Source organism: Trachemys scripta, chromosome 23, assembly GCF_013100865.1.
Source record: "Trachemys scripta elegans isolate TJP31775 chromosome 23, CAS_Tse_1.0, whole genome shotgun sequence".
NCBI classification, from domain to species: domain Eukaryota; kingdom Metazoa; phylum Chordata; order Testudines; family Emydidae; genus Trachemys; species Trachemys scripta.
The window spans coordinates 1,465,996-1,492,505 of NC_048320.1; the positions used below are offsets into that span (position 1 = coordinate 1,465,996).

Sequence of the window (26,510 nt, forward strand, 5' to 3'; positions counted from 1 at the left end):
GGTCTGTGGACAAAGCACTGGCTGTAGTCAGGAGCCATGGGTTCTAGCCCCAGCTCTGCCATACATTCAGAGTGAGGTTTTGGCCAAGTCTCTTCTTTGCTCTTGCCTCAGATTTCTGATCTGTAAAATGGGGATAATGATACTTACTTCCTTACAGTACTCTTAGCCATGGCTCTAACAGAGGACTTACATAGTACCTGTCATTCATAGACCTTGATATGCTCCATAGGGGTTAAATCTAGCTGCCATTCCTCCCATCTGTATTCTATCCATCATATGGACAAACTGACTCTCAAAAAGGTTAGTCAAGGCACAGCACATCAATGGCAAAGCTGGCAACAGAACCCAGGAGTCAACTCTCAAGCCTCCAGACCATGTATTCCCTTACTTGATATACATTGCTTACAATAATGAAAGAGTGGGATAATGCAAGGTCTCTGTGGACCAGAACTACAGAAGGGATGTTGAAATCAGAGGTGAACGGAAAACCCTTTCTGGAGAGTGGCCCTAATCCTTTTCTGATTAGAATCCGCAACCTCAAAAAACAGAGTGCTGCTGGGGAGGGAAACCGAATACAATGATTTGATTATAACCCTGAAACCCAGCCAGTTACAGCTTCTATTTTCCTCCACTGCTCTAGTCTTAAAGGCAGTGATGCTATTCAAAACTTACAGAAACAGAATTTTTCCTCCACCAAGAAAGAAGTTTGCCACCTCCTCATCCACCATCTTACTACACTCAAGATCCCTAGCTTCCTTCCTCTAGCGAGTTCAACATCTGACTTCACGTTGGAGTTCTGAGCAATTGGTGTGTCCAGCCCGCTCCCCAGCATTCTCCTGGAAAGTGCTGATGCACAGTGGTACGGTCCTGTTCCTCTCTGCAGAAGTTCCTCATTGCTGCATTCATTCGCAGCATGTACACAGCCCTCGCTCTAGAGAGCGCCCTACGAGGACAGTGCCTGTCTAGAGACTGAATCCAGACCAAGCAGCAAGGAGTTGATGCACTAAAGCAGGGAGTAGCTGAACCCCGAATCCTAGTTCAGTAGGAAACAGCAATAGCTACATTTGATGCTTATCAGGCAAAGCTGGTTGTGGGCTTCTGTAATTCCATGCTTCAACATAAGGAAGTGACCTCCAAGACCAAGAGCCTCATGGTCTATTCTCCAGCTGACCATGCTTGACTCTCCAGGTCCAACCGAAACTGCAGTCAGGAGCAAGGGTGCACTGCAGCTCTATCCCCGAGTCCGGAACCTCCATGTCATAGCGAACAGGTTGACCTTCCTTTGTAACAAGGCTGAAAGCAGAGGCTGGTATCTGTGAACCAGAGCAAACAAAGCTGAGTGGCACTTGGCAATCAAAGTCTAATTCAGTGCATGACAGGAATACTCTAGCTGGCTAACAGCGTTCTGATTAATGAAAAGTGCAAGGAGAAAGGGGTTCATGCTTGGCAGGGATCATGTCCTAATTCTCCCCCCGGTGATAGACCATTTCAGAAGCCAAATATAGTTTGTATTTATCCTGCACTGGATTTCCGCACACAGTTTAGTGCCTACTGCTAGTTCTTCATTAACCGGGATGGATGGGTTAGTTGTGACTCCTGTAGCCTTTTCTCTTTAGCTGGACCTCTTTGTTCTGTGATCCTTAAGTGAATGGCTTATCCCAAATGGGTACACGTCCAACAGTACAAATCCTTTACACTTCTACAGCCCCTTTATTCTGAGAAGGTCAAAGCGTTTTAAGATCAACAGCCTCACAATCCTGGGATATTGGTACCTGCCTTCCCTCACACCTTGCTAAGGCAGCCCAGTATTTACAATGGAAGTTGACAACACTCACTCAGGGCCATTATAAATGGATGTGCAGCCATTTTCTCTAGCTGACATTCACTACATGCCTCTTCTATGCAAGCCGTATTCTAATTTCCCTAGAAAACCAGCAACGTTTCCAGTCAGAGAAAGAGCCCTAGAAGTCTGAACAACTCAACCCTCTCTCAACATTGTCTAAAAGTACTACACCTAAGTCAAGAGGGTGTGTGTGTGTGTGTGTGTGTGTGTGTGTGTAAGTGGACTAGCTCATTAACCCCAAGCCACCACTAGCTGCCCTCTAGCAGTAGCCCACTATTGGCCAGCACGCGATGGCCCAACAGCCACCATCTGAATCTCAGCATTCTGCTTGCCCCTCACCTGGCTGCTTATCCCAGTAGCAATGTCTCCCACCTTGGTCCTGTGGAACTCTCGGATATGAAGATTTTCTCCACTTAGCAACTGGATCTGGATTTTCACTCCTGAAACAGAGAGCCATTTACTTCTACCTCAAGCTTGGTGGAGTTAGTGTCTCTGGTTCCAACGTACAAGTTGTTCTAAAGGAGATCAGTCAGTGACCCATGTCCTGGTAGGAGCCTGAGATATAGGTTTTTGCCACTAAGTGTCTCATGCGCCCAGAGGCACTGCAAACGTGTCGGAGGCACAGAGCTGCACCCCTTGAAGCCACGCATTCAGCAGTTTTCCTCTGGCTGCCTTGCTCTGCAAGGGCCAGAGCACCCCATGAACTCACCAGGAGCTGTGGGCACAGCCTCTCTTGACGCTCATGTGCTTTTTACCAGATGAAATGTCACAGGCTTAGCAAGACCCTCTCCCACCTCCCAGGGATGGTTCCTTTGTTCCGATGGGGAGAAAAAAAATTGGAAAAAACTGCTACTCTCACGCACAGTGGCTACGGAACCACCCTCTCCCCCTCAAGATAGGGGGTAGCTCGGTCCACCCCATTTCCATCAAGATTTGGAGACCCAACTAGCCTCACCGTTGAAATAGCTGGGGGTGTCCGTGTACCGACTGCGATACAGCAGGTTGTTCCAGCTGAAGCTCTGTCCGTCGGTCTGGCTGTTCCAGGAGTGAACCCCAGAGCTCATGGTGTCCCTCAGGCTCGGAGAGGCCTTCAGAGAGTTCTGAAAAAGTAACCGCACATACAGCTCGCTTCCCTGATCCTGCATATGCAAGGGCCATGTGATTTGCCAGTACAGCACCGTCGGATTGTTACTATTAAACCACAGTGAGAGCACACGGAAGAACGTTTCACCAGCACCCACCTTCCTGTGTCCAAAGAAGGGAGAATCCCCTCCACAGAACAGTCCCTAGGCCACCCACAGATCGACCCAGAGGTAATGGTAAAGGCAGCACATCTGCCAGGGGCCGTACTGCCACGTCTCCACTGCTGGAGACACTGTACCTCCTGTTTTACATCAGGAGGCAGATGCCTCTCAGATCCCAGCAGTGGTGCTGTGTGGTTTTTTATTCACCTTCTCGCTGGCATCAGACATGAGCGGGCTGTCAATGCTGAGACACGAGAGCATTTGCTCCTGCTCCTCCAGAGAGTACGGCTGTGACAGACTGTTCAAAAACAACTCTAAAAGCAAAAGGGAGAGGAAATCAGAGAGATTTGCAATTGTTATGATCCCATGCCTCCCCAACCCCTCTCCCTTTTGCTGTAATTAATACTTTAAACCCTGAATGAAGGGTACTAAAGCAGCACAAAGCTCTTTACAAATAACACATTACCCTCAACTTCCCTGTGAGGTAGGTATTATTGTCCCCACTGTAAAGGGGGTGGAAACTTAGGCACAGAGCAGGGAAGTGACTTACACATCACTTGCCAAGCTAAGAGCCAGGAATGGCACCCAGCAGTCCCAACTCAGTACTCTGATCACAAGACACCCACCCCGGATCCTCCTGCTTTGTGTCTAGAGAACTCATAGCCAAGCTGGAATTTAAGACAGGTCCTAGTCCCTGTAATCCCTTGCCTGGAGAGTATTCAGAGCTCATAAGGTTGCAGGAATACTGGGCTAATGATCTGAGCACAGGGCCCCACAAATGCTAATCCCCACTTTGTGGTATCAAGCAAATCTCAAACAATTTCCTTATCTACTAGAGAGGAGCATTCTGCAGGAATACTGCCCTACTGCATCTGACAGGAACTCGCCAAGATTGTGTTCATAGAATATCAGGGTTGGAAGGGACCTCAGGAGGTCATCTAGTCTAACCCCCTGCTCAAAGCAGGACCAATTCCCAACTAAATCATCCCAGCCAGGGCTTTGTCAAGCCGGGCCTTAAAAACCTCTAAGGAAGGAGATTCCACCACCTCCCTAGGTAACCCATTTCAGTGCTTCACCACCCTCCTAGTGAAAAAGTTTTTCCTAATATCCAACCTAAACCTCCCCCACTGCAACTTGAGACCATTCATTACTCCTTGTTCTGTCATCTGCTACCACTGAGAACAGTCTAGATCCATCCTCTTTGGAACCCCTTTTCAGGTAGTTGAAAGCAGCTATCAAATCCCCCCTCATTCTTCTCTTCTGCAGACTAAACAATCCCAGTTGCCTTAGCCTCTCCTCATAAATCATGTGCTCCAGCCCCCTAATCATTTTTGTTGCCCTCCGCTGGACTCTTTCCAATTTTTCCACATCCTTCTTGTAGTGTGGGGCCCAAAACTGGATACAGTACTCCAGATGAGGCCTCACCAATGCCGAAAAGAGGTGAATGATCACGTCCCTCGATCTGCTGGCAATGCTCCTACTTATACAGCCCAAAATGCCATTAACCTTCTTGGCAACAAGGGCACATTGTTGACTCATATCCAGCTTCTCGTCCACTGTAACCCCGAGGTCCTTTTCTGCAGAACTGCTTCCTAGCCATTCGGTCCCTAGTCTGTAGCAGTCCATGGGATTCTTCCGTCCTAAGGGCAGGACTCTGCACTTGTCCTTGTTGAACCTCATCAGGTTTCTTTTGGCCCAATCCTCTAATTTGTCTGGGTCCCTCTGTATCCTATCCCTACCCTCCGGCGTATCTACCACTCCTCCCAGTTTAGTGTCATCTGCAAACTTGCTGAGAGTGCAGTCCACACCATCCTCCAGATCATTAATGAAGATATTGTTATATTTAAGGACTTCAGATTATTCTGATACTATTCCTGCAGCTTTCCAGCTCATTCATTAAGTGAAATAAGATGTCTGTCTACATCAGGAGAGAGCATATTAGTGTTATTCTGGGCAATGGAAAGGACTAAAACTTGACCAGTGCTCCTGCTGAACTTTCCGAGACACTGGAAATCAAGCTACTTGGCTGCTGGACACAGGAGACATACTTCCCATATTTACTTCTCCAGGAAGTTCACCAGTTTACCAGACAGATCTTGGCTGCACTGGTCAGTTTTTCCACAGCTCCCATCAATTATGCTTCATCCAACATAAGAACGGGGTTTGACGCAGCCAAAGTTAGATACCACACTATCTGGGGCATGTGCAAATTTTCAATAGAGTTTAGGCTCTGCAACCGAATGGGGCTGAGAAGTGGCAAGGCACTACAGCCCTTCATTAAGGAAGACCAGGGAACCTAGAAGCATTAGTCTCAGAATCCCACAACACTGGTTCTGATGCACGTTAGTGATTGAGAACCACTCATCTTGATAATTTCGGGGGTGTAACAAATGGAGTTTTCCTTTTTCTTGGAAAAGTGAACAAAACCAAACCATTTCTGGGCACCAGAGAGAATAACTGATACAAGCCAGAAAACAGCAGCAGCATCACCACATCCCAAGTTCTGTTAACAGTAGAGAGACAGGCTCCCTGTTACCTATTTCCAGCTGCTGAAGCTCCTGTTCCGAGATAGTTGTTGCCCGTTCTGAGGAGCTGCTGCTCTTGGTGGGGACAGGAGCCAGGGAGGAGAGGGAAAGTGGATCGCAGATCCTAGGTAACTCCTTGCACAGATTCCAAGGGGTTACCCCAGTCTTCTCGGTCAGCTCCAGAGATGGTGGCTGCAAGCTTTGGGATAGGCAAGGAGCTGACCCAGGGCTAGCCAAAGTCTCAGAAATCAGGCTGACTGTTGGGGACAGGGAGGTGTGCAGATTGTTTTTTTCATCCAAAGATAAGCATCTAGGTTCTCTGTATTCTCTCCAAGGGTTCTTCACATCTCCCACTACAAAACAAAGGCATATACAGGACTGTTCTAGAGAGATGCAGCAAGCTTCTAAAGCGGGCAGCACTGTATCTTGCTGTGGAATACCCAAGGGCTTCAAAAGATGAAGCCTGTAACTTCCCTGTAAATCAGTTCCTGGCAGATTACAAACTCTCCAGGGGATGGATGAGATAGTCTCAAAGAAGGAACATTAGCGTATGGACAGGTTTTACTTAGGGATGTGACAAACACACTATTTTCAGATTTGCTATATACCAAACACCAGCTGTTTGCCGTTGGATAGTGGGAGACACATAGGGCTCTGGGTTGCCTACCACAGCCTTGGCTCATGCTAACATTAGCCTCACAGAGAGCACAACATCTGCTTCCAACAATGAAGAGGGATGCAAGGGAGCAATAGTGCTCAAAATAGCACTATCTGGCCTTTGAACTCACCATAGCTCCTTTCCTGAAGATTTATACGAACAGGGTCAGCTACAGGCCCCCGTCCAACCCCAGGGTGTTTTGCGCATACACGAGGAGCAGCAAGGCAGCACCAACAGGAGTCATTTTGTACATTACTTGCATGTGGGAAAGGCTTTGCGTCACAAGAAGCATGTTTCAGATGCGGCTGGTTTCTTCCCAGTTGTACTTAGTAATAAATGAGCATGACCTTAGAAGCAGGACATTCTTACCCTCCTGCAAAGCTATGTCAGCCTTAGTCTTCAACTCAGCCGCAGAAGCTCTTTTAAGTGGCTCCTTCTCTAGCCCTGCTTTAATGATCTCGACAGTGGAACGGTTACAGGAAGGTGGGATTTCCCTCAAAGGAGGTGGCTCCTTGACTATCTGTATCACATAAAACAGCAAGGGAAAGAGGTTAAACTGAATGAACAAACATTCCAGTCTGCTTCCAAAGGAGACAAGTTCTCCCCTAAGCTGGCCACGTCCACCACTTATCTGGGTCTCTCGATGCCATGGCTTAAAAAGCATGGAATCAGGATCAGAGGCCTGGTAACAATTCATTCTACAAAGAGTTAAGAACGTTCACCTCAGTGATGAGCAAAGGAGAAACAGGAAGAAGCCAGTTGTTCATGCACACAAGTAAAAGTAAGCTGCTCCCAAATTAAGAACACCACCACCTTCTAGTCCCCTATTTGCACCTTTCAGATTTTATCCCTGTGGCTCACTCCAGCTTGCTAGATAGAATCAGAGTTTGTCTGTCACTCTGGATTTCTGACATAGCATGCTGTTGGTCACTCACCTTTAAGCAAAGAGGGTGGTTGTAATACCGGGTCCAAGGATGACACCCATTAAGCATGTGCAGCATCATGCAGCAGCTGCTCCAGACATCCACCTTTGAGTCACAGCGTTTTCCCATTACTACCTCTGGAGCCATGTGAGTCTCTGTGCCAGGCATGTAGCACCCTAGGGACACAAGTCAAACTCAGAGATTGCCATCAGACCTGCTGAGTGTACACTAAGAAGTAGTCAAAATGTGATCCAGGAGCCAAATGCAGCCCACAGGTGCCCAAAACTTTCATACAGAGCTATAGCTTACAAGGCAACGTGGCCCCAAAAGGGACAATACAGAACCATGGCAGAACCTTACCTGTCACCAAGCACTTCCCCAAGCCATCGGGATGAAGGCGAGCAGAGTGGCCGAAGTCGCAGAGGACAGCCCGGCTTCCATCACTGGATAAGAGCACGTTGTCCGCTGCCATTGAAAAGGCTTAAAATCAATTTGAGGTCAGCCCTATGCAAAAGAAGCCAAAGCCAGAAGCCAGAGTCTTTGTTGAACCCAAACCTAGGACTCTTCTCATGCTCACAAAAGTAAGCAAATACCAGCAACTAGAGCAAGGCATAATGCCATGCATGAGTCTGCCAATTCTGACCTCAGAGTCCCCTCTACTCCAGGGTTGGGCCTCCCCAAGCACTGTCATGCCAAATGGAGGGGTAGAGAGGAATAAGTGGAGCTTACTATACTCACCACTTCTGACTGAATGTACAGAGCCTGAAAGGCTAGTGCACTAACCCGCTGAGCCACCCAGCAGCCATCTGGAATTAGTAGGAGCCTGTTCTGTCAGATGTTAAGAGGAAGAGGAGTAATAGGGTGTTTTACATGGAACCCTACCTTTGACATCTCCATGCAGAATGTGGTGAGCATGAAGATACTCCAGACCCTCTAATGCTTGACCCAGGTAACTGAGGGCTCTATCCTCTGGCAAGTAGCCACTTTGTTTAATCAGCTGGCCTAGTGAGCCACCTAGGAGAGAATTCAGAGTGCACACATTTCAGTCTTAGATCTGCCCAGTACTCCTCAGAAGCTTTAACATTCCTCCCTTTCTGCTAGGGCCAGAGAAAGCCATAAGATCAGAGGGGTGACATTTGCCTCCCACGAATGGGAAAGTTCCTGTTATTTATTCCCAGAGTTCTTGCTGTCCAAGGTAACCTCCATTTTTCAAGTCCCTTACTTTGGTCTCACATAACTCAGTGACCTCACAGCAACCAATCATCAATCTGACAGGACCAACCCCATCCAGTCTCTTCTGGTCATCAACTGATCCCTGAAGAGGCAGTGCTTTCTGTTGCCCCTGGTTGAGAAGAGGAGCTGTGTGCAGGGGAAGTATCAGATTCAACACATGCTCCCTGCTCCATACCAGTATATTACATGAGATCAGAGAGATTCATTTCACAACTTTGGTCTCAGTAGCAAACACTGTAGCATCAAAGGAGACAGGTGCTTGCTTTAGTTATAGGCTTGGAGGAATTTTGTCGGCTTTCTAGTTTTAGAAATATAAATCCAGAAGTGGGAGGATCACTCAAAATAGATGTCCATTTCTATGTACTAGTGGTGTTGACCTGCCACAGCCACCAGCCCCCCTCCCCCAAGAAATTAACTCTAGAGAAAATCCAGAAGACCACCAAAGGGATAAAAACATTTAAAATTGTGGCCGGGGAGGAAGGGGGAGGGGGGGCGAAAGAGGGAAGACAAGGACATCAATGCCCACTTCGTTTGATGGTTACAAGGGTGCTTCCATCTTCCTTACCCTCCATTAGCTCCATGAAGATAGTAACCCAAGGACCTTCCTTCACAGCTCCATACAAAGGGACAACTTTGGGACTTGTTACTCCAGCACATGTCGTCAACTCCTCTGCACGAAAGTGTTCGACTTGCACCTGGAGAAACAGAGAAGAAAAACTGGAGAGTCAAGATGTTGGATTCCAACAGCTCAGCTAGGTCTGTACCAACACCCTCCCCTTAAAGGATTCCTTTGGAAATGCAGCTCTGCCCTCCACACGTGGGACAGCACCACTCAAAATTCTGGCCAAACGCACTCTCTGTGCACTAGAACAGATTATCTTTCTGTTCCACAGCCAGAGCCAACTGGACTTTAGCAACAGAGTACAAGAGAGACAGTACTAGGTGTTCTGAGCCAGACACTTTTGAAGAAAGAAAGAAATGCACTACAAGAATCCCTAGCACTCAAAGCTATATAGCATTTTAAAAATGGCCAGAAGACACAGCTCAGGCTTCAGTGCCCTCTCCCCAGAATGCCTCCTCCCCTTGGTCTCCAGATTATGGCTGAGAATAACATTTTGGAAGGAAGATAAAATCAGCTCTAGTTGTGTCTTGTTTAAAAGGGAAACTGGTAACTTCACACACACTTCAGTCTGAACATTTATCTAGCCCAACACATTGCTCAAACTAGAGAAAAATTTCCTGTCAATCTCACTTTTCAGTTTGCTCTGTACATCTGATAGCACACACTGTAGTCATTGTCCCTGTTTGTGCGTGTCTTTCATACAACAGGAAGAAAACATTTTTATAAATACCAGGAAAATGTGATGTTAAAAGCCACAAAGGAGAAGAAAAACCAGGGAAGGTGTAGCACCCAGAAGAACTTGTAAGTAATTTTTTGAAATAGACTCGATTTCAAGTTCTCTTTATATGCCCATGTACAGTAATCTGCTCTATTTATCACCACCTCTTTAGGCAGTAGCTATGCTACACAAGAAAAACTAAGTAGAAAGTTGATTCACATCAGTAGGCCAAACAAAACAAAACTAGACACTGCTGAAGACAAGAAGGAAACCATGACTCATTTGGACACTGGTGGGAAAAGGATGCATCATGTTTCATTGTTGTCAGTGGTCCAGCCATAGCTGGATTGATTGAGTTCAATCTCAAGAATTTAAAAGCCAGATGCCGAAATCAAGTTTGATAAGACATGGGTAGGTAGCTCAAGTTCTGTAAAAACAGAGATGGTATTAATTTCGGGCAAGCCAGGCATTGCACCTCATTTCCACACAGGGCCTGCTCCAGCTTTGTTGCCGCCCCAAGTGGGGGAGCAAGGGGGGGGGGGGGAAAAAGAGATCCACAATCAGCGGCCAGTCTACTGCGCCGCTTCATTCTTTGGCAGCGGGTCCTTCACTCCAAGAGGGACTCACTGCTGAATTGCCACCAAACACCCGGACATGCCGCCCTTTCCATTGGCCGCCCTAAGCACCTGCTTCCTTTGCTGGTGCCTGGAGCCGGCCCTGTTTCCACATTAGTGACTTTAAAGTATCATAACTTGGATCTTCATATTTCTTAATTGCTGGTTAAAATCCACCTATTTTTGACTATGAAGAAATGTGTTCAGTCAGAAATCTATTCCTTTATCTATACAGCTGCCTTCTGAAACCTGTGGGTAACATTTTCAAACACTTAAGTCCCATTTTCAAAAGTGACAGACATTTTTGAAAATTTTACCCTGCAGCAACTAGGACCTGGGTGGGGAAATAGTATGTGGGGCAGGGGATTGGGGTACGGGTGCAGGAAGGGTCTCCAAGCAAGGGATTGGGGCAGAGGAGGGGTGCGGGGTGTACGAGGGGGCTCAGGGCAGGGGGTTGGGGTGCAGGAGGGGTGAGAGGTGCACAGGGTAGGGAGTTGGGGTGCGAGGTGCAGGCAGGGGGCTTAGGGCAGGGAGTTGGGGGGTGGGGTACAGGAGGGGTTCGGGCTCTGGCCCCGCTTACCTCAAGCAGCTCCAGGGTGGCAGCAGCGCGCACTGGGGCCAGGGCAGGCTCCCTGCCTGCCCTGTCCCGCTCCAGGAAGCGCTGTGGCCCCTGGGGAGGGGGCGCGGAGGGCTCCAAGTGTGCTGCCCTTGCCGTGCCTCCAGGTACCTCCCCCAAAGCTCCCATTGGCCACAGTTCCCCATTCCCGGCCAATGGGAGCTGCGGGAGGCAGTGCCTGGAGGCAAGGGCAATGCATGGAGCCCTCTGCCCCTCACAGGAACGTGGTGGTGGCAGTGCCGCAGGCCGCATCCAAAGCCCCGAAGGGCCAGATCTGTCCTGCGGGCTGTAGTTTGCCCACCCCTGAACTAGGACAATAAAACTGTAGCAAAATTATCTGAGTGCATGTGTTTGCCAGGTAGATAATTAACCCAAATGAAGAGATTTTGTATGTTATGACATCGGCATAACTTGCTCGTGTAGTGGCCATAAGTCATTGTGTGTGTCTATTTTTTAAATGTACTAGGTATCATGGCAAATTTTAGTATTGCAGCATTTTTTGGTTTGTATTAACTCTCTCTCCTGCACAGCTCACAAGTGAAACATGTCAGCAGAGATCAGATGTATTATTTTTTCAACTTGGCTAATTATATTTTTGCTTGTTTGTCTCCACCAGGTAATCAGTCAAGTTGAGATTTATTTATTTATAGTATAGAAAAACAGTTTTTAAAAAGTGAAAATACATACTCAAAAGGATTCTGAACCCAAACTTTCTAAAAGTCAGTTACCTCCCACACTCTTGACTAGAGTAATATAGGGGGTAAAAGTATTTTTTAACAGCCAACAGAAAGTACATGCACTCTGATATCTAGAGGACTATGTAGTGAGATTATGAGAGAATGCAAACTTGTATTAATATACCTACCTACAAAAGTGGGGGCATAGCTAAGACAAATCTTCAAAGAAATTCCCAAGTTCTATGCGCATCAAGCAACATTTCATGAAAACATCTGACTTTGTTTACTATCCAATATCTAAAACATGCTGGACCACGTAGGATCCTGGAAAAGTATAGTTCCTTTGCAGAGCCCAGAATACAAATTCGCTACACTTTACAGGCATTGTTTAAACAGAATATGCAAATGATAATGCCGAGAAAATGCCTTAAAATTAACCCCCTTTTAGGGTATAGGCAGCCACACATTTTTCCAGGATACACTCATCCAGTATAGAAAGGAGCACCTAACCTTTTGCTCTTTGCTTTTGGACACATTTTAAGAATACAGTTAGATTCATGCAGCAGCTAAAAACAGACTTCTGATCTTTAAGATTACCCAGAGTCCACATAGCTTCTCTCAGCTCACAGTAACAAGTGAACCTCACAGAATGCTGTGAAGGTCGATAGAAGACGATCTGATCGCTGAAATACAGGCTCCCTCACCTCAGACAAAAGTTCTGTTTGGTGTTTCCGTACCAATGCTTTGCAGTTTGCCCTTGGATGCACAGCCTCATTAGCACTGACTCTCAGATCTAGAGTTCTTGGGAGTTGGAATGAAAACAGACCCAGCTTTTACTTTCTTGGTGCCTTCTTTTTTTGGACATATCAAGCTTTCCTGTTTTCTTAAGTTACCTTTTTGGCAGCACACTGAAATCCCGTCTGTTTGTCCTCTATTTTGTACACTTCCCCAAAAGAGCCAACACCCAGAGAGTCCTGGCACTTGGTCCAGTGAACCTCTTCTCGGTATTCATAGTCCACCGGCTTTAGTTTCTAAGGATTAGAAGTAAAGACAAGATGAAGCAAGCATGCAGGAACATGGCTGCCAATCTGCTGTGTCAAGTCTAAGAAGGAGAGCAAAGAGTTGGGATTTTCAAAATAAACTAGAAGAGTTAAAGCAGCAAAGAATCCTGTGGCACTTTATAGACTAACAGACGTATAGAACCATGAGCTTTCGTGGGTGAATACCCACTTAGGAGCATGAGCTTTAAGTGGGTATTCACCCACGAAAGCTCATGGTTCTATACGTCTGTTAGTCTATAAAGTGCCACAGGATTCTTTGCTGCTTTTACAGATCCAGACTAACACGGCAACCCCTTATAGAAGAGTTAAGGGTCCCAGAATCACTCAGTACCACCTCTGGGATGGGATTTTCAATTATTGCCTTCAACAAGCCCTCCCCTCCCTCTAGATTTCTTGGGTCACTGGTTGGGTCTCTAGGATCAAAATGACTATCCCTCCGTCCCAATGAGAAAATGAGCCATCCCCTGGAGACCTAAAGATTTCTAGGTAACTAGTCTATCTTTTAAAGGCTGTCCTTTCCACAGGCTGAGCAATGCAATACACCCACTGGACATTGCTGTAACAGCTAATGCAACAAGATCCAGAAGTTGAAGCAGGTGGATATTTTGTGCTGCACGATTTACATGTGCTTCCATTGTCCCAGGAAGCCCTGCCTATGCAATGGGTATTTAGCTGTGTAATCACCCAGCTTGTTGGTACATGGAACAAACAGGTGCAGGTGCAAGGGAAAAATCTTGCAGGTGCAGCTTATCAACCCTCTGACTACTGGATTCAAAATAAACTGCAAATTGCCTATGGCAAATAAAAGCTTATGACCCATTCACCCATGCGGCCCTTTTACCATTGAAAAAATAATCAAAAGAAATCTTTGAAGACTGGCTATGTGCCAAACTTCTTCCTACTATAAACACCCACTATACCGAGCTCTTGATGGCTCTCACTGAGGCATTATAAGCCACACGGAACTATGAAGGACATTGCAGATTGCAAGAGTTAGAGTATTGCTTAAATTCACACGCACGCTCTCTATGGGAGAATTTACACCACTACAGATATGACTCCATCTCTGAGTTAACTCTACTGAAGTCTTTTCCATGCATCACTAAGAGGCATTTAGATGTGTAAATTCAGTGTCCTATTAAACAGAGATGGACACACTGCCTGCCACCATGTCAGCCCAAGTACTAGGCTGAAAGTATCACCTCAGTAAGCAGCACCCCCTCATTGTCATCTGTCTCTTGAAACTGCTCCTTCAAATCCAGACCGCCTCCTCTCCACGTCTTGGCCAGGCTGGCTAAGTTCTGCGGCTCACCGAGACTCACGCTCCCCTTAAGAGCATCCACCAAATATTCTTCCACAGAAAGTTTGTCCAAGTTGGTTTCCAGGGACTGGCTGACACATTTTGGTAAGCTGCATTCTAAGCTTAGGCCAGAAAAGCAACGCTCGCCATTCACACAGGCCCGATCATCAAGGAGATTAATCTCCCGAGGATTATGTTTCATGGCACAAAGAGGACTGTAAGGGAAGGGATGGAGAGTCTCTGGCTGAGGCACAAAATCACCCTGACAGTGTAGCTTCCAAACATGGTTCAGGCACTGTACTGGGCTTATCAACTTGTGCAGTTCTGGTCTGTGCAGGTTCCTTAGCGAATGGAGTTTGCCTACGAGCAGAACTTTTCTAGGTTTCTCAAATGGTATCTGATCACAAATTGAGTCCTTGCAAGGTTCTGAAAAACAGGAGCTGTTACTGAAGAGAGCGTTTTGGTGAGTTTCATCCTCCTGGAACACAAGAGGAAGAGAGTTAGGCAGGAACTCTAACAATAAATCCAGTCTCAAAATTCAAATTCACCTTCAAAGAATTATATTAATCCTATGATTTCCCCTCCCAACCCTGGGCTGAGCTTGTCTCTCTCACCTGGACTGGGATCGGTGTACAACTTTCCTGTTCCGGAGTTCTGGGCCCTTGCTTAGCAGAGACCAGTGTTTGTATTCTGACCCTGGATCTTTTCTTGCGACGTTTCTTCCTGCCTTTCCCGCGATGCCTTGCCCTCCAGCAGGCTGGTGCCATTTTCCCTTCGGTAGCATGGGCCACATTGTTCGGGATTTGATCAAGACTGTCTGACCGGCTACCAACAAGAAAAGCAAAGAACACATTTTAATATGACAAACAACAGGAGCACATCTTCCCTGGCCAATCATTGCCAATGAAACCAAACCAGACAGGAATGGACATTACCAATACTGCTTTCTCAGTAGGGAAAGTTACAAATGTAGCAGCATATTTGGCATTACACAGGAAAAAGATGTCATGAAAGAAGTTAGACAGCACTGGGTCCACTAGAAGACATTGTCAACGTATTTTGGAAGGTATAGATTAGCAAGGCCGTGGCGGGGAGACTATTGGAGCCACTGGCAGTAAAAATCATTGCCAAGTTGCTTTATTGGCACAGACTTGCTGCGTATTGCATGTATGTTTAATTATTAAGTTCACAATCTAGCTTAATTAAAAGAAATCTGTAAGTGTGCTTAGAACAAAGACCTTTACATTTGCTTTTTAAAAGTAAGTAGAGTTAAAGAAAGGATCTGGACCAATTATTTTACAACAGAGTAGTCAAAATTTAAGCCAAAAACCTCTAGTCTGTGATGACTGCTACAGTAAAACGAAGCTAGTTTTACTAGGAAAGCATAGCTATGCAAACCAGCACCACCCAGAGATTTCTCTTTCAGAAGACAAATATTTACTTTATTAGTCATTCATTAGTCACCAGCCATCAGAAGTTGTTTGTTTTCATCTAACAGCAATGGCAGGAGAAGAAGAGGTGAGACTGCTCCTCACATGAAGAATTTCTAATTTTAGGTAAGTATCATGTATTGGTCCAAGCAGTGTAGCCATCTGCCCTTATTACTCTTTACGCAGTACCCGTAGAGTTTTTCACAGCTTTTTCAATCATTCCCAGAAATCTCTTCTATCATTGCACATTTAGCTGATTTAGCAGCTGAGTTATGAGTGCTAAGCTCATGACGAGATGGTAGCACTAAGCATAGTGCATGTTTCTTTGTACTTCTTACACACTTAAGGGATTAAATGATGTGACAGCACAATTTGCACTTTTTCAAAGGTTGCTGGCATAGAGGAAAACATCTACCGCACCAGTGGAAGGTAAGGCAGCAGTGGGTATAAAACAGAAGTGTCAAGCATACAGCCCTGTGAATCAGATCCACTCCCCCAGAAGCTTTCATCTGGTCTGTGGTGCCCTTAAACCCATATCAAAGCAATCCAGACTGGAACTTGTTCTGCAGGGCTAGGAGGAAGCTGGGCACTTGCTGAAAATGAGGAAGCTTATACCTGACTGGCCACAGGTAACCAAGCCCCACCATCTCTTACTCCAGAGCAACAACTCCTTTCGCTGACACCATCAGCACTGAGCTCTGCTTCCAAGTTCCCCATCAAGCCGCTGCTGCTCCTCATCTCAGCCAAGGCAGAAGGGCCCCAAAGTTCCACATCCCCTTCCTGTGGCTGCTGCTCCCTGCCCTTCAATTTCCCTCTCCTGCCTTTCTCTGCCACCCTTCCTCTTTCCCTCTCTGGATTCCTGGCACTGCTACTGAGTCCTGCAACACCAGACTTATAGGTGTGGGTCCTTCTCCTCCCACCTTGCTCTTCCTGCTGCTGTTTCCAGGGAACAGGACGCTGACCTGCACCATCATTGCCCCCACCAGCCAATCCAGCCTACCACAGCTTTCCAGAGAAAGGATGCATGAACCTGGCTGAAGATACATTCTTCAGTCAGAGAAGACTGAAAAATGTCCCTTACCATGAACTTTCTTCCTCCAACCCAGGGACCTAAACTGAAAGGGTCTTTCAGCTCCCACCTCAGGGTGATTTTGGTGTAACTGTTCACTGGGAAAGAATCAAGATTCTAGGGACGAACAAGGATGACTGCAAGATAGCTAAACACATAGCCCTCAACATGCTTTGTGGGGCAGCATGTCACAGGACAGGATGTGATGCAAACGTAAAGAGGTTGGGAAAGTTACCTGGGTAAAAAAGTGTTGCAAGTTCCCCACACTCCTTAGAAAAAAAAAGTTAATCAATTCTAAACAGAGTTTCTTTAAATAAACTGTAGCAGTATATAAAGGAGCACCACTTAAGTAGAGTGATGTGAGACCAGTAAATATTTATATGATTTCAAGAGAAACCAGAGTTATTTTAAAGGCCTCTCACCTGTAACGTTTACTATCAGCTATGAAAGGCCTCTCTGAAAAGGTGGGGCTGAACTCCTGGCTGTTCTCACCTGTAGGAGAGAAAACAAGATCACCATAAAGCTTAAATACTAGACAATGGTCTCCACTGATGGCAGAAAGTGTCTGAACAAGGAAATGGTGGTAACATCTTGCTGAACCAAACAGTAATCCAGGAAAATAAGTCACCATATTGGTCATGACCAGGGATCTTAGAAATCAGGGTACCACAGAAAAATACAGAATTTGCATTTTAACAGAAAATCTTTAGTTTTTACATTTTGTGGGAAAAAAACAAAAAACAAAAACAAAAAAAAAAACCACACATCTATAGTAGAACCTTGCACCACCAGCACACACACAGGAATATGGGGAATTAACACTGACAGCTCTGGGCATCAGGGTTCCTGCTGACAGATTTCGTTTTAACCACACACACACAAACATACCCAAACACACAGATTTGGGTGTGTTTTTTAATTGGAGATTTTTTTTATCTGGGGGGAGGGGAGGGATTCATCATGGAACACTAGGATCCCTAGTTATGACAGATTATGAAGAACTACAGTATTTTTTCTAACATCAAACACTCCCCAAACACTAGGAATCTTCTCTCCCCTTGCATCTTCTGGAATTTTCTCAAGAAATTCAGGACCTACTGCCATAGAATGTTCATTGCTGGTCATAAAATCAGGGACCAATTGCCCTGGCTTGGGACTATAGTGTGAGTAGGTGCTGCTGTAGGAGCAACCTTATGCAGCTCTGAGAATACCCCCTAGTCATGGCCTGTAACAACCCTGCTATTCCATTACTTGGTCTTTATTCAGCAGAGACTGCCACAATAGTCAAAGGTTTGGTGATCTGGCTAAAGGGGAACTGGAAAATGATCACCAAATTCACCCTGCCTGCAATCACAAAGACAGATTCGAACCCAGCTCTCCAGAGATGCAAAGCTGGTGAAATGCCCTACTGCACTACCTACTCCCCTCAACAAAAGCATCACACTGGGCAACTTACATTCAGCCTGGGCGATGATGGAAATGGATGCAGAACCCCCTTCCGTCTCTTCTTTTGCTGTTCCTTTGGTGATCACATCTTTCAGGATCTTCCATTGACTGTGGAAGGCAACTTTCTCTGAATCTTCTACTTTGCAAACACTGCTCTGCTTCTCACTCACTGTTTCACTCAGCCCTTTAGTAGCAGAAAGCTCCTTTTGGTGCCCGATGGTAGGGTCAGGAGCTCCTTGGCATGCAATTTCCATTACAGCCATTTCATAGGTTCACAAAGACACTGCATAAAAAAAAAAAAAAAAAAACTTGTTATAATATTTTATCCTTCTGTAGATTCTTTCACTCAAGAGTCTCAAACAATTAAGTTTGAACACCTACATGAAGCAAGGGATAGCTTAAATTTTGGTGGCACCATATGTTCCCCCAGGTCTCACAGAACAACCTGGGAGCTGTGAATAGAACTCTGGCATCCTGGGTCCCAGTTCCCTGCTCTTACCACTAGATCAGATCTAAATAACAAACTATTTCAGATATTAAAAAGAAAGAGAGGAGATTAATCTAGGTTAAGACTGAAAATTTTTCCTTCATCTCATATTCATGTGGCCTAACTACAAACAGTAATCGAGCATAACCGTTTCAAAGCCCCATCCTTTTAAAGAGGGAATGGTCACTTATCTCCATTCTGTTTCCTGAATGATTTATCTGGCGGATCTGCGGCTTCCATATTCTCTGCACATCCCCTTACAACCTGTACCTTTGAAATGGTCAATATTCCTGGCTGTTCTCTCCCCTGCACTCCCTACCATCTTTGAATTTTTTTCTTACAGTTTGTGTTAAGGGTGGTTGTTTTGGAGGGGGAGGGAGTTTGAGTTTGTTGGGTTTTGTATATTAAAAAGAGGAAAGTATGTTCTAGCTATTCCTTGCCTGTCATGAGTCATTTCCTCATTCCAATCCATCCACCAGTAAGAACGAGATCTTAAAGCAAATGCTTCTTTTATTAAACAGCTTGTGAAAATTCAGATTCCTATAGTAAGTGTAGACAGATGAATATTATAAGTCCCATGCTCTCCCCCCCGCCCCCAAACATAAGACAGGGAAAGGTGATGTTTAAATAAAACCCAGTGAAAGCAGAAACACAGGACTATTCCAAGCGCATGCTCATCAGCTTACTGAGTATCACACAGCGCTCAACAGACTCTGCTTTTGCTGGTCACTGCCTGGAGTAACAGAACTTAATCCAAACTTGCCCCTGGTGACTGCAGGTATGATCCTCAAAGGAGCACTGAGGGTGCTTAGCACCTCTCAGGATCAGTGCCTAAAGGGCCACCTTAGGAAAGAAATGAACTGTTTGGACCCAAGTGCATATACTTTTGTGTGGTTAGCAAATAAGGCCCCCAACAGCCTAGCAAGTATACAAGATAAGTCAACAAGGACTGCATTCAGAGGCTAATTGAACACAGAACAGCTGCTATGAGAAAGATGTGCTGGTGACAGAATCCTTCTCACTACACTAACTCCCCTCTGCCTCTTCTCTACAGAAATAATGTCAAGTCCAAGTGCTCTGAACTAATCTCCCGGGGCAGCAGAGAGTCAGCCTGCCAAACGACTGACTCAAGCCACCAGTGACCTAGTAGACAAGTTCAGAGCTATGCTCGAATTCACATTCTCCTAATTTGCAATAAACTTCCTTCGGACTCTCTCCTTACCTTCCCCTCACCCTTCCAAGACCCAGGGATATATCTGAACCCTACCCCCCAAAAACCACAAGCTAAAACATCAATATCTTTCCCAAAAACTGCACCTCAGTTTTGTTAAATACATTTAGGGAGACTGAACCATCACATCAACTCCTGGTTCCCTTGAAATGGAAGGGAATCACACAGATATACTGACATTTAAGTCAGTGTGAGGAAGACTTATTTTGTGTGTAAATTAAAAAGGAGGAATACCAGTCTTAACAATAGGAATCCCATGTAGCTAGTATAAACAAGGCTCTTTATTAAATACACTGTAGAGTCAACTTAAGTGATTCAAGTCAATGGGGCTGTGAAGGAATAAAAAAATCAAAAATTTGGATGAGTTTACCTGTTACCTCAAATTATACTGTAATGCTAATTTCAGTTTCCAACTAAGGACAACTAAGTTGTGGGAATTCTCACAGATATGGAGTTGGAAATGGGAGACTGAATAAAAAGGACTGGCCATCATGTTTATAACCACAGGTTCCAATCCCAGCAGAGGAGATTCAGCCCTTCCCACGTATGTAAACTCTGTTCCATGCACAGTTGGAGGTGTTAATCCCGAAAGGTGCCAGGTATCCACAACTCTTACTGATTAGGTTGCAGGCATTTACCACCTCTTGGCATACAGCTTTTTTCAGTTACATTTTAGAGAAAAGGTATTTTGGCACCTAACTAATTGAAATCAATGGGAGTTAGGTGCCTAAATACCTTTGAGGATCTGGGCCAAGGTCCTGTGGGCTCTGAACAGACATTAAAGATTTCATAGCACTATTCATAAGAGAAGTTTGCTCCAGGGCTCCCCACAGTGGGGCTGTGTTGCTGGTTGTCCATCAGGCTGACACCCTACCACTGCAGCAGCAATCACATTCCCATGAGGCTGTCAATACATACTCTAGCTGGTGAGAAAGAAAAATGATACAGAAATGCAACATTTATTAGGACTATATTCTGCAGTTAAGCCAGGTGTTCCCAGTTTCATTAATGAAATTGCTTCTTTAATTTCAAGCCTCATCTTGCCAAAAAAAGACAAACTCAATGATTAAGCTAAATGTAAACACTTCCAGATTTCTTCCCTGCCTGACCATGAAGACTTGCTCTGAAAAAACAGACCCATGAAAAAGAAACAACAAGAGGGGGGCAGCCACGTAGCAACAGAGCTAGGAGAGGCAAACACTATATCATCTACCTGCAATTGACCTCACTTAGCTCCATCATAGTTAGAAACTAACTGCACCTTGTCTCTGCTAAGATTTTACAGTGAGATAACTGATGCATGTTGGCTATCTCACTGTAAAAAAAAAAACCACACCTTTTTTGGCAGCAAAGACATAGCCATAGCTTACCTTCCCTCATATGAGCAGCAAATTGAAAATTATCGTACAGCACTACTGAAAATGTACAGCCATTGGTCTGATGGCTTCAGGGACTCTTTCCCCAAATAGGCACCCAAATGCCACTGAAGTTCAAAGGGAACAGAGTGCTCAAATCCCTTCAGCTCCATTAAAACCCCAGCCTTGATCACTTTGCTTTTCTGATGCACCACTCATCCACTCCAGTTCTTCATCTGAACATTGTCTACTTCGATTGGAAGCTCTTTGGGGCAGGGACTTTGTCTCTTCAGACAAACACACTTTTACTGTGATTTTAAATAAACTTTAAACAAGAGCTTAGATTTATAGCTGGACAAGGGTGAAGCAGATCAGAGCATTTCAAAGTCTGAAAGTCTATAGCACATTATACCTGCTCCTAATCAGTTGCTGTGAAGATCAAATCTCCCCTGCCAATTGCTATTTTGGAAGGGTTCTAGTCAGCATTTTGTCAGGGCAGTCAGGCAACTTATATTTTGCCATTTGGGAGTTCTGCCTTAAGTCAATTTATACATTTAAGAGGGCTACTTAAAAAAAAAAATCTAAGGCTATTAGAAGAAATATATAGCTATAATGTCCAACAACTGTTTCAGACTGACATTGTTTGAAATAAATAGCTGCCTCTGGGACATGAGTTTTATGAGCAATGCATTTAACTCAGGTCACCCATAAGTTGCTTTTGGTTTATTAGAACATGCAATTAAAGTCTTAGCAACATTACTTTGCTGACCCATACCTGGCCACCAAAAATGAAGCTTCACAACTGCAGGATGCAGCCAGGAATTTACACATCACACCAACAGGGAATGCTACGTTCCCATCCCCTAGACTGAGATTTTTTTGGGACCTCTAATGCCCAACAAGTGCACTCCCACCACAGACAGGAACTGAGGAAGCAAAGAGTAGTCCAAGGCTCAGATGTTTGAGAAGTTAGACAACATGATGGTTTAAAAAAAAAAAAAAAAAAAAAAAAGTCCTTGAGCCTGTATGATCTCTTACCCACATCATAGCTGCCACAAGGAGAACAGCACTTGTGGAAAGCTATAGGTCAGTTATAGGCTCAACAGAAAAACCTTAGAATACAGAATGCTCTCTGAAGCTGAGAATTTTGTACAGAACTACAAGATGCCAATTCCATCATGTAAAAAGTCCATTATCAACTGACAGTTCTTAAAAGTTTATTATGCCTTCTTTAAAGCTTATAAATTATGTTTTTCTGCCATCTTTTCCTTCCTCAATTTGGATGGTATACATAGACCTCCTCCACCGCCCATGTTTCAGTGGAATTGAAATTAAGATAGTTCTGTTTTTTCCTTGTCAGTTCGACAAGCACAGTCAGCATGAGGAAGTTTCAGTTTTGTCCCAGAATGGATTAAAGAAATATTTAGAATACAGAGAACATTCTCCCAACAATTTACTGCAATTTTAAGGTATCGGCAAAAGAAATCTTGGGTACCTGATGGAGTTAAATGTAGGCTTTGTGCAGAGACTTGGTGTTTGATAACTGAAAGCAGCGTGGGTTAAATGACTTGCTATCCTTCTAGAGAAGGGTTCCCCACCTCTTGCACTACACTTTTCCTTCCACAGACAAGAATATCTATAAGGACCAGAGAAGGTTCATTGGTCCATAATAGATTGGCAAGTGCTCCTATGCAAAACAGTGTATTTTAATGAATTATTATCGGCTAAAAAAGTCATATTAAAACAGCTTTCCTCATGTTAATACATTTTGAAAACTTTGGGGGCTTAATTGAAGATAAGTTTGTATAATTTATACTGCTTACTTTTTACACTTGAGTGACTAATGAACTAGAATAGTGAATAGTAATAAGAAATAGTAGGGTCATACACCACTACAATGCTGCAATGTAATACAATGCTGCAGGGAAATATTTGTTTGGATTTAAAACTTTAGTGAATTAAAAAAAAAATGCTTAAACATGTCTATCTTTAATTCCCCTCCCCCCACCATACACACACACACACTTATGTCTAGGGCCCAAACTATCTCCTAATGACGTTCTTTTCATATTATTGAAATGGGATGAGATTCGCAAAAGCTATTTGCCCAAATGTGACATACCTTCACGTTTACCCATTCCATTCAAGTTAGCGGAGTTAATATTTGCAAAGCATTTTGTAAATAACTCATAGAAGCTGCAAGTATTAAGTTAGTAAGCAATCTAGACAAGGTTTTATTTTCAATGAAGTTTAGTTGTTTGTACATCTCCATCAACCTGCATGATCCAGTAGTCCAACACAACATCCTGACCTCATTTTTTAAAAAGCCATTTCTTAAGCAAGCTTATTTGCTAATATTATATCCCCAGCTTAAAATAAGATGGTATTTAAAAGGGACATTCCCATCTAGGTCCTATCTACACTACAAAAAACTGCAATAATAATAATAAACTGTTACAATAATTCAATGTTTTCTGTGTAGACAGGACGAAACGGTCACCAAATATTATAAATATTGTAAAATCCAATGCCAGAAGACACACTAAAACGGTTTGGTCCCATCTACACCAACCATGCTACTTCTCCCCCAGACCCTTACATGACATATTTTGTAATATCAACAGGAAATCAGCTTTCACTTAAATGGTTTTACTAAACTTAGTAGCAATCGAAGCATTTCCATATAAGCTTCATTTAAATATTCCCCTTTAATCTTGTGAACCCAAACACAAGATCATAATGGTGAATGAGACTCAGAAAGTCAAACTGACTCATTTAGTTTCACTGTCCAATCTGAGAAAAATACTATTAGTCAAACAGTAATATTTTAAAGATTTATAGTATCTACAATTTCATCTTTTAGATTGAGAACCATTTAGGTATTTCTAGAGCACTCATCACCGTGGTATCAAGATGCCAAATACAAAAATGAAGAATCCCAACAATTTTGTACAAAAAACCTGGCCTCTCCTTCCACATAACTGTTGCTACTAAAAGGTTAAAGTAACAGTATGCTATTCAGAGAGACTCGGCTTCTTGTGACAGCTATCACTTAGTAGCTCAATTTTTTTGAATGAGCTGTCAGTTATGATAATTGCACAACCATTAGATTTAAGATAGTTAAATGTTAATATAAAAACTTATAGTACTTTTGATGCTCAGATTAATTTGAAATTAAGATTTGAAGACATCCATATGTCGACTCACACTGTGCATAGACAAAGAGGAAATATCACTTGTATGAGGGCTCAGAAATCCGGTTTAAAAAGCAACTTGCAAGTTGTTTATGGACACCAATTTCATGCTGCCACTTTCAATTCGTGCATGGCAGCGCATGTATGTTTCCAGTTTAACTGATATTAAGATGAAGCAGACAGGAAGCATCTGAAATCAACCGCAGCAGTGACTTATTAATCAGCAAAGTAGTATTTTAACTTTTTGTCAAAAAATGTTGTTTTAAAGAGAAGTGATATGGTCAGATAATGAGTGGTGAGTAAACAGACAGTTATACAAGTGAATAAGATCTGAAGTTCAGTTTATTTTGATTGGCTGATCTCAAGGTCTCTGCCTCATTCTCTCCTCCCCATTGTAAAGGATAGCTTTTGTAGATCTGCACTTAGCAACTCCCAATCAAAACAGCAAAGTCTGCAATTTAATCTCCTAACTTATTAGGAGTGCTTCTTTGCTGTGAAAAGCAGAGAGCAGGCAGGAAGCAAGGTATTTCAAAAATCAAAAGGGAAAGTCTGCTCACTAGTAGAAAAATACCATCTAAGCTAAAAATGTCTCTTAGACTCTGAAGCTCTCACCAGAACACGTGGAAAAGAAAGAGTAGGTTCAATTGAATTCAAGCCTCTAGTATTTGTAGAATGAAAATACATATTAGTCGATAATGAGATCATTTAGGAATACTATGCTTTTTTCAAGAATGTTTCATGAAACATTTGCTAAACATATTTCACATAAAGTGGAAAATAAATGTGAAGATGTTTGGGTTAGACAACACCTGGGTGGATTCCAAATGAACAGAACAACATTCAGCTATATATACAAACCTTGACTAAATACTTAAGGTTATAATACATACACACAAATTTCAGAGCTATTAGAAATCTGTCACTCTTTCAGCACTCCACTGAATGAATGAAGTCGATGTTTTACTAATACCATACGTCACTGTTCCTCTCGAAACATTCTGGATATCAGAGATTACTGGCAAAGCCAATCCTGTCAAATTGTAACAGACTAAAAAATAAGAGAGTTTACTTTAACAAGTTCAAACAAACAGCCTTTGCTGATGCTTCCCGACAGAAGGTTCAAACTGAGGAAGTCAATTTATTACAAGAACTAGCTCGGATTTCTGGTATAGGAACTTTTTTTTTTTATAAGAGCTAGTTACTTTAACAGGGGTTTTACTGCTTAACATTTAAAAAAACTGAATTCAATATTATAATGCTGCCAGGCTGATTGCTAAAACGGACATACGGGAGCTACGTTTCCTTGGCTTCATGTCTACCCAGACCAACCAGCCAGTGGTGCACTGGGGTGCTCACTAGGACGCCTGCCCTCGCCCTACAGTGACTAGAAGCGACTATTGCCGGGGGTCCGATCCCGAGCCCCCCACTTCACAGCCCGACCACCCGCATGGTCCCCACCCCCCTGCCGCGACGGCCCCACAGCGCCCCTGCCGGAGCCGGCCAGCCAAGCCTGGGCGCGACACAGCGAGCAGGTGGACTTCCTGAAGGCAACGTGCCGCCCGCCGGGCCGCCCGGGGGAACCGCTCGGGAGCTCCGCGGCCCCGGGCCCCTCACGTCAGCCGGGGGGTGGCCCCCGCCCCCCGTGGGCGGCGAGCGCGGGGCTGCCCGAGGCGGGGCCCGGCCAGGGCGGGGCGCACGGCCCGAGGGAAGCGCCCCGCGCTGGGTGCTGAGGGGGGAGCGATGGGGCCCCCAGCCGGCCGGCCGGGGGAGGAACGGGGACGCGCCCCGCGGCCGCGCAGCAGGGGGAGGGGCCAGGCGGCCGGCACGCTCCGCGCCCGCCGCGAGCGCGCTCACCTACCGCTCCGGTCCGTGCGGGGGCCTCGAGCGCGGCGCGGCCCCTCAGGCTCCCTCCACGGCGCCTGAGACGTTCGGGGCTGGGGGCCGTGTCTGCCACGGCACCTGCCTGGCCACGCCCCTAGGCCCGCCGCCCAATAGCCGCAGGTCCTAGCCTGCGGCCAACGCCCTTTCTTTGAGGCGGCCCCGCCCACCCGCCCTGACCCGCCTTCTCGCCACGCCCCCTCCAGCCCACGAACCAATCCGCGCGCACACTCCTTCCAGCCCCACTCCGCCGGTTCGGAAGCGACAACCGCTCCCGCCCTCTGACGCGCCGAGAGATGTCCTGGGCTTTCATTGGGCGGAGGGGGGGCCTGTGGTTTCCCAGAAGTGGGCGGGGCTTCTTGCAAACCGTTTCCCTTCCCCCTCTG

The 26,510-nt window shown here is 45.0% G+C and overlaps 1 protein-coding gene across 4 annotated transcripts; it reads right to left on the reverse strand.

Annotated features, from left to right (window-relative positions):
- Positions 1 to 359: 359 nt before the first annotated feature.
- Positions 360 to 26,215, reverse strand: MAP3K14 (mitogen-activated protein kinase kinase kinase 14). Of its 4 annotated transcripts, none has more exons than XM_034755794.1 (16): positions 26,105 to 26,215; positions 17,990 to 18,262; positions 16,956 to 17,025; positions 14,649 to 14,859; positions 13,937 to 14,512; positions 12,567 to 12,704; positions 8,992 to 9,121; positions 8,076 to 8,207; positions 7,554 to 7,658; positions 7,206 to 7,369; positions 6,640 to 6,790; positions 5,624 to 5,965; positions 3,295 to 3,401; positions 2,799 to 2,943; positions 2,183 to 2,283; positions 360 to 1,313 (listed from the first exon to the last, which is right to left on the reverse strand). In XM_034755794.1, the coding sequence occupies exons 2-16, from the start codon at positions 18,240 to 18,242 to the stop codon at positions 1,149 to 1,151; spliced, it is 2,790 nt and encodes a 929-aa protein (XP_034611685.1). In that variant the 5' UTR covers positions 18,243 to 18,262; positions 26,105 to 26,215; the 3' UTR covers positions 360 to 1,148. The 4 variants fall into 4 exon arrangements, with proteins under 4 accessions (XP_034611685.1, XP_034611686.1, XP_034611687.1 ...); XM_034755795.1 differs by having other exon boundaries at positions 26,101 to 26,199; XM_034755796.1 differs by lacking the exon at positions 26,105 to 26,215 and adding an exon at positions 24,260 to 25,299.
- Between the last annotated feature and the right edge of the window lie 295 nt (positions 26,216 to 26,510).

What these genes read in the sequence shown, in the direction of transcription:
- MAP3K14 (XM_034755794.1), bottom strand. Translation starts at nt 18,242, where the DNA reads ATGGCTGTAATGGAAATTGCATGCCAAGGAGCTCCTGACCCTACCATC. An exon ending in AGGGGGTGCTGCTTACTGAG is followed by an intron (nt 12,705 to 13,936) that starts GTGATACTTTCA and finishes TCTAATCCTTAG; the next exon opens with AAACTAAAGCCGGTGGACTA. An exon ending in TGTCTGATGCCAGCGAGAAG is followed by an intron (nt 2,944 to 3,294) that starts GTGAATAAAAAA and finishes TTACTTTTTCAG; the next exon opens with AACTCTCTGAAGGCCTCTCC.